Genomic DNA, 8,713 nt, shown 5'->3' with positions numbered 1-8,713 from the left:
GATGCAAGTCATTGATGAGTTCAATCCTAATGATACATTCTTCTTCATAAAGTCCAGCTTCTCTAAGGATTTCCTCAGCAAACAGATTGAATACATATGGAGGAAAGATATATTCCTGATGTGCAACTTTCCTGATTTAAACCGTGCAATGTCCCTTTGTTCTGTTTGGAAAGCAGTTTCTTGGTCTAGTTGTAGATTTCATATGAGAATAAGTGGGTAGGACTCCCAATTTTTTCAATGTTATCTGTAATTTTTAATGATATGCACAGTCAAATGCTTTTTCATAGTCAACAAAATATAACTAGAACTTCTGGTATTCTCTGCTTTCAGCCAAACATCAGCAATGATATCCCTGGTGCTATGGCTTCTAAGCCTAGCCTAAACTTCTAACAGTTCTATGCCAATGTACTATTCTAGCTATTTTTTGGATGTTTTTCAGCAATATTTTGCTTGCATGTGACATAATTTATTTAATGATATAGATAACTTTTAACTCATATTAAAACCCATCTCTACTGATAATTACTTCTGAACTCACAAGGAAAATCTCGTATCACAGTGTGTCTCACTTTTACCATGAGAAAAGTAACACAGCCCACAGCATGTGGTTATGATATATAAACGAGGTAATACACATAAAGCACTCCTCTCTTATTAATAACTAGTACCTAGGAAGGATTCGGATGATCTAGTGGTAAAGAGTTTCACCAGCCATTCTAAGGATGGAATTGACTAGATGTTTTGAGTGAGAAAGATGGGCAATCTCCTCCTGAGAAATTTATAGCCTCTGTAAAACCACTGGAAACATGGCTATGAATTCCAACTTGACAGCACAAAATAACAAAAATATTACATAGTGAATGTTCAAGAAATGTAAGGAATGTTTATAATAATGTTAGGTTATGTTGCTAGGTACCATGGAGTCAAGTATGACTTATAGTGACCTTTTGAACAAAAGGTCTGAACCGATTTCTATCCTATGCCATCCTTACACTTCCTGACATGCGGCACCCTATTATTACAGCCGTCACTGTGTCATCATTTCAACTGACTTCCAATCTGGGTTCTACCAATACATTATTATAAATATCCTTTTTCTTTAGTGTTCATAGGGTTTTCAAAGGCCTGCTATTTGGGAAGTAGATGGCCCATCCTGCCTCTCAAATCTTTATAATAACTGGTAGTAAGTAGAGTCTATAATGTTTTCTCCATTTCACTAGGCACCATAGATGCAGCTGCTTTTTGAGTGTACCCTTGACTGATCCATTTAGAATCTCCCTAGAAAAATGGATAACTCCATTTATCTGAGAAAGACATTGAAGAAGAGTATGGCATACGGTCATTGTCTTTTCGCTAACAAAAGGACTTTCACTTTGCCTTGTTAATATACTGGGATGATTAAAATATACATAAGTGATCAGCCTTGAGTGATACTGAAGATGCTTCGGGCAGAAGAATGTTTTATTAAATTCCTATCCCAACACTGATTTTTTCAAAGAAAGTAATGTGGTCATTTTAGTTGTGTGAACATTTGCTCCAGTATTTCCACTCCCTCTCTTTTATTATGTATCATTAAGACTCCTTCTACTGTTTATATATTAACAAGGGTTTGTTTATTTTTTTTTGCTTTTTTTTCATTCTAATGATTTATAGGATCCAAATTTAACAAACAGATAAGTTGACACCTCAGTATGCTATAAAATAAACCTGAAGTGGCTAAATTATTGAATAATAGAAAAATGCATTATTTACTATTTTGATTTTGTCAGAAGAATCTTACTTAACTCCATCACATTTAAAGCCAGTTTATTGAGCATAAAGGGTTGGAACAAATCACATGTAAAACATGATTGGTTTCCAGAGATAACAAGTGCATCCCACAAGTGAAAAGCTAGACTTCAACCTCCTCTTCCCCTTCCCAGCGTGTCTGGAGGTTTGCCACATGTCAGGAATTCTGCAAGCCAATCTCACATTGGCTTAAAATAATTGCTATTCTTCTATATGTCTGCTCAGGCATGCTGTTCTGAAATAAAGTGCAAAGCACAGCAGTTTCAATTAACAAATACAACTACAATATTATCCAATCCTAGGTAGACTCATTTTTACCCCAAGGATATTACAACACATCACAAACTTGAGTAGTATGCTTATAACATCTGTCATCAAAACCAAAACCAGATACTTAGATCCACATAAATCACAGCAAACCTGCCATCTCACAGCAAGAGTCAACCCCCACCCCATGCCACAGCCTTCAAAATATTGAGATAATTGATGGATCGCCGTCTTTTCTCTTCTGATCACCGAGGTTTTGCTTCAGAACAATACCACATGATGAGTCCACTCTTTTTGATGCTAACATGTGAATACTGTTTCCATAATTTAGTATGCAGCGTACAGGTCTGAATCGACATGTTTGTAAGAGATTCCATCTTGTCAAACAGGGGGGAAGGGAGAATCTGACAGCAGGCATTTGTAGGATATGGCCAAATCTCTGCTGGATCCTGCTTTCACTGCACAGTCCCTGAAGCACATAAAACTTATCCCACTTTTATAAAGCCACGCATGCATGAAACCGAGGGTAGAATTTCAAGTAGAAATTGATGACTTAGTAAAAACACATATAATTTCCCCATATAAGAGAGAAAGGGAAGGCACACCAAGAAAACATTGTTCCTGAACAAGGTGATTAAAAATTCAAGAGCCCCTTTTGAAGTAAAAAACCTCACAAAGCTCATCAAATCTGTTTAAAGGTAGACATCGTCAATAAAGAGAATAAGCACAGGAGAATTAGGCAGCAGCACTTTTGAAGCGTTATGGTTCTTATGTTTGTTTATATTTAGTACAGAAAAACCTCTAAAGCAAAGGAGATAGAGGTAGATTTACTAGATGGATTAGTAAATGTGTGCTTTTAAAAGAAGAGCACAGTATCAGTCATACGTTGTCTTAAAGGTATCATTTTTTAAATTTTTTATATCCAAATTTTGATGATTAGGTAAGTAGGCCTCTAAATATACATGTATTTATTAAGTTATTATTGGTTTTGGAAAAAATATTGGCATGTTTATAACTTAAACTAATACAGAGATATTTCAAACAAAGAGAAAAAGACATGTTTTCAAGGTAAAACACTACACACAGTTTTCACACTAAAGAGGGTGGCTCTCTTTAAATGCTCATTTCTGCTATTTTAGCTATGGAATTACCTGTCAGATCATCCATTTTATTGCCCTGCAATTGTTCTTATGTGGTTTAGAAGCTTAGAGAATAAGCATAAAGGATATGGACAGCTGAATCATTCTGCCTGGGTTCAAATGCTGTTTTGCCACATATTAACTCCGACCTTGGGCAAATCACTTGTCATCCTGAATGTAGGTTTATTCTTTTATGAAATGAAGTTAATAGCATCTTCTACCTGGTCTAGGGATAATAAAATGCTCTGCAATCCCAAAGCCTTGTGGTCTGAATCCACCAGCTGCTCTGAGGGAGAAAAATGGCCTCTGAAAACCCACTCGAGGCTCCGCTATGGATCAGTTCTGACTTGGTGCTACACAAAAACCTCATCGAGTTGTGGCAAAAACTAAACAAGTTAATGTCTCAGAAAGACTTGGTATAGGGGAAGCACTATTTATCATTAATTTTACTTTTCTACTTAAAAGTCTTGGCCTCCATTTCTGATCTCCTTTTTCTATACCTTTTTTTAAATGTTGTCTCACATTTATTTTTATTTTCTTGCTCAGATTCCTGAACCTTATCTTCATCACCATAATCCATATATTTGATTAAACACAATGTGTTTTAATAGAGATACCCTTAATGATGCCTCCCCTTTCAACAAAGAGATAAGTTTAATAATAATATAGATTTTTTTTCCAATGGTAAAATCTCCTACTGAATATGGGTCTTATAATGATGTATTGTAGCTTAATAAGGATGGTACATGGGAAAATATGTCACAAACCTGATGTCACGCTTTCTACACGAGCAATACTAGAGTATTGGTGAAGAACACCACTCTGGAGTAGAACACTTTACTCCAGAGACAGAGATGAGGAGATATAAGCAGACTCTGTTTTCAGAAAGCCCCTGTGTAGTGGTAAAATCAGATTAGTCAACAACGTCCACATGGGCTAGCATTGTCTGTGCTCTGGAGAGCACTGCATGATGGTGTTCAATGTAGAAAGAAACAGGGGAAATCAAAGTTATTGAAGGGACATTAGAAACCTGGGATAATCCTTTCTAAAGCAGAATAAATTTGAGAATAAGAAAATAGAGGAAAGAGTCAGTGTGAAAACAATGTATATGAACTTTATTAACTTTGTAAATAAACCAGGATAAAATTGAAAAAGAAAAAATAAGAATAGAGACTTTGCAGAAAAAGCACGAAGATGTCCTATGAGACCACGAGAAAGCTTATAGTTATCTGGAATGACTGAATCTTGGGCATCTGAAAGTGTTAGAAACCAAAATGAAGCCAAAGAGAGAAAGTCATAAAGATAAATGGATTACAAATAAAAGAGAAATGGGTACTAGAAGGAGTAAAGATCTAAAATAAAGGAGTAGAATTCTATGGAAAAATATTTTTCCCCTCCACACTCATCAAGATAGGGTGGAAGAGGAGCTTGTATATAGAAACATTGGGTGGATATTTCACTATGTGCAGAAATACAGTGAATGTCTTTCTATGACCTTCAGTTTCTCTGTAAAGAAAGGTATAAAGGTATCATCTACAAAATTAATGGGAAGATGGCAGGTTCATCTGGGAGGAGAGAGGTAAAGATTTAGAAATAGATGTGAAATGAAATGAAGGAAGATTGGAGCTTTCTTGATACATGAAAAAGATCATCTGGCAATGTTAGTGTGAGGTGAATGTTAGAGAGTGTGTACGTGGGTGCACAAGCGGATGGGATTATATATTATTTCCACGCAATAAGATTCTGTTTGACCAACAGTGCTTAAGGCCATGATGTTAGATTATTTGATGTTGATTTCTCAAGGTATTTCTCTCCACACAGGTACAAATGAAATTAACTTAAAAGGTTAAGTAAAATAAAAGTACAGGTGAAGAGTGATGTCAGCCACATAAAATATGGCAATAATAAATAACATAGAGTAATCAGACACATAAGTAAGAAAGGTCAGTTGAGAGGGGAAAATGTATGAATTGTGAGAGAAAGAGTGAAGAGATGAAATGCAAAAAACTTTTCACTCTCTAGTCTTTTTCTTCTAAAATTAAAAAAGGAATTTTAGAAAAATTATCTTTCTCTCAATCACCTAAACTTTCTTTTTTCTTCTTATAGAAAATTCTTCTGAAAATATGAAAACCCTTAAGTGGGGTGGTCATACACTGAGACACTTAGGAAAGTGAGACACTTTAGAAAGTGAAATTAAATAATGTAAATGATTAATTAGAATAGACAGACATCTAGACCTTACAAATACAAGGTCATTCTAGAGTTAAAAGGGAGGCCTGAGGGCTTACTATTAAGGAGTTGCACTGTCAACCCAAAAGCAAGCAGTTCAAATCCACCAGCTGTTGTGTGGGAGAGAGATAGGCAAACTCTCAATCTTTCCAGTTCAGCTTACTGCTTCTCAAAACCCACTGGAGGGTCAGCTATGAGTTGGTTCTGACTCAGTAGTACATAACAACAACAACTACACTTTAAGTCAAGCCGAAATAACCCCACTATCATCCAGTGACTAGGGATGATATAAAGAGAATTGATGCCTTTGAGCTGTGGTGCTGGAGAAGAGTGTTGAATATACCATGGACTGCTAGGAGAACAAACAGGTTTGTCCTGGAGAGGGTGAAGGCAGAATGCTCTTGGAGTCAAGGATTCTGAGGCTTCGTCTGACATACTTCGGGCATGTTGCAAGGAGGGACCAGGCCTTGGAGAGGGATATCATGTTTGGGAGAGTGGAAGGACAGTGCAGGAGAGGAAGACCCTTGATGAGATGGATCGATTCAGTGATTAAGGCAGTGGGAGTAGGTTTGTCTGAGATGGGGAGATTGGCACAGGATAGAGCAGGGTTTAGGGCTCTTGTACATAGGGTCGTTATGAGTCGCAAGTGACTCGACGGCACATAACAACATCATTCCGTTGATTTTAATCATCACAATCTTCCAACATGTTTCTAAAGCTGTAAAGCATAGGTGAAAGAGTCTTCCTTACCGTTCTCCTGTGGAACTGATAGTAGGTTCAAACTTTTATTCTTTTAAGAAACAGCTCAACATGTAACCTACTAGCCACAAGGACTTCTAAAATGAAATTAATTGCCTTCCAATCAATTACAAATCATGGAGAAATCTTAGATGTTGGAATAGAACTGTATTCCCTACTGTTTCCAAATACTGATTCTTCAGAAGTAAATCCAAGACCATTGTTCCAAGGAAACCCTAGGTGGACTTGATTTAGGAGACAAGCACATTAACCACTTACAGTACCCAGGGATTCCCACTGTACACTTACTTCACTTCCGTAAAATTGAGTCTAACTTAAAGTGATCCCTCCATTAGGTTTCTGAGGCTGTAAAGATTTATCAGAGGTGACTTCCCATCTTTCTCCCTAGAAGAACCTGTTGTATTTGAACCACTGAGCTTTTGGATAGCAACCTGACACATATGATGCTAAACCACTGGGGTCTTTACTTTACTCTCACTTTTCTAACAACAACTTAAAATTAAAACATTTCAAGATACATAGCCAGAAAGATGATATTAACAAAAGGTTAAAGAAGGTATAAAATTTCAGGATTAATTTACCTTATTTCACAACTATCACAAATACCAATAATTTTCAACATGCTAATATCTCCTATAATTATAAATAGTTTATTATCATTTGAAAAACTAACTATCTTATTTAGCCCTTCAGGTGCCTAAATCCGCCATACTTATTACCATCCAGTCAATCCTAACTTTTCTGTCTTGCTCTTTCTATATCTATCATCCAAAAATATACAGAACTGATTAAAGTAGTAAGTTTGTTTTCAAACAAAAGGAACAGATGCTCCTATTTTAAGACAATTTTTTAATAAAGAGGTTGAGTGTCTTACTTTAAGAAGGCAAGGTTTAAGTGTAGATCTGGAAGTTTCCATGACAAGAACTCGGACATGACACAACCAGGTGACTCAAATCTCACCTTCTTCCTTATTATTACCTTCAAGTAAAAAAAAAACTCATAACTGACCTTCCAGCTAGTTTTCAGAAGCTCCTAAGTGCATAGAAAGAGATTATCCATCTTTCTTTCCAAGGGTAACTGGTGGATCTGAACTGTCTACTAGTGGGTTGGCAGCGCAACTCTTTACCACAGGGTTACCAAAACCCCTTCCTCATAGGGTTTCCAAGACTGTAAATCTTTACATATGCAAGCTGTCATATCTTTGTGGTGTAGCAGTTAATGTGTTCTAATCTCTGACCTCTAGTTAGTAGCTTATAATTTTCACCACTAAACCATCATTACTCTATTATCAAAACAGAGAATTCAAAGCTCAAGTTCATTGCCACTGAGCTGGAACCAATTCACAGGTAACCTTCCAGTGAACTTTTAAAGGCTGTAAAATGCAAAGGTGGAGATTGCCCATCTTTCTCCCACCAAGAAGACTGGTGGATTTAAATCACCTGCCTTGTGGTCCACAGCTCAACTCCTTAGCCAGCATGCCAGTAATATACAGAATTGATTAAATCAGTTACAGGGTTTTTTTTTGTTTCAAACAATAGTAATAGATTCTAGGATTTTTAAAGAAATAAAATTTCATTTTAATTGTGATTTTAATGAGTGTTTTCAGAGAAGTTAGATTTTCATTTATTCATTGTTGCACATTTTACCCTCTCTTTGCTATCACTCAGTTCACTTTTTTTAATATTCACTCTCTGTTGCGCACTTACCTCCCCTTTCCCCAGTCTTATTTGCAATGATATACCTCTTATTCTGCGTTGTTGTCATTATGTGCTGTTGAGTCACTTGCGACTCATAGTGACCCTATGTACAACAGCCCTAAACCATGCTCTATCTCTTGCCGACATTATTGTCTCTGACACACCCATCCGCATTACCCCAGTGATGGAATCAATCCATCTCATCGAGGGTCTTCCTCTCCTGTGCTGTCACTCCACTTTCCCAAGCATGACGTCCCTCTCCAAGGACTGATCCCACCTTTTAATATGTCCAAAGTATATCAGACAAAACTTCAGAATCCTTGACTCCAAGGAGCAGCCTTCATTTTCTCCAGGACAAACCTGTTTGTTCTCCTAGAAGTTCCTGATATATTCAATAGTCTTCTCCAGCACCACAGCTCAAAGGCAGTCATTCCTTTTAGACAGTTCTTTTCTTCATCTGTTCCAATGCAATGGTCATTATCTATCCACTCTTATCCTATTCTCCTTTCCACTCCCCATGTCAGATTCTAGTATTTTTAAGACACTTTTTTTTTAAAATAAAGAGATGGATTCTCTTACCTTAAGAAGGTAAGATACTAGTGTAGATCCAAGAGTTTCCGTGGTATGAACTCAGGCGTAATACCTCCAGACGACTCAATGCTCACCATCTTCCATCTTCCCTTACCTTTGCTCAGTACTTAATTATTTTTTTAATTATTATTTATTTATTTTATTAAAGAAATGTAAACAAACAGTCCATACAAACACATTTTAAAATTACATCTTTCAAAACCCTATTGCCGGAGTCCTGCAGCTGTAAGCAAAATCACATCT

At 36.6% G+C, this 8,713-nt stretch overlaps 1 protein-coding gene across 1 annotated transcript in view; it reads left to right on the top strand.

Moving 5' to 3' along the window:
- Positions 1-7,113: 7,113 nt before the first annotated feature.
- Positions 7,114-8,713, top strand: part of LOC102845085 (histone-lysine N-methyltransferase 2C-like) — a 5,062-nt gene continuing 3,462 nt past the window's right edge. The window contains exon 1 of the mRNA XM_006881234.1: positions 7,114-7,126. Within this exon, the coding sequence (XP_006881296.1) occupies positions 7,114-7,126 (13 nt within the window). The remainder of the gene's footprint in view (positions 7,127-8,713) is intronic.

Source organism: Elephantulus edwardii, unplaced genomic scaffold, assembly GCF_000299155.1.
Source record: "Elephantulus edwardii isolate Elephantulus edwardi_28Jun2011 unplaced genomic scaffold, EleEdw1.0 scaffold00013, whole genome shotgun sequence".
Lineage (NCBI taxonomy): Eukaryota > Metazoa > Chordata > Mammalia > Macroscelidea > Macroscelididae > Elephantulus > Elephantulus edwardii.
Note: the sequence above shows the minus strand (reverse complement) of the source record. Positions and strands in the feature narration are given on the sequence as shown.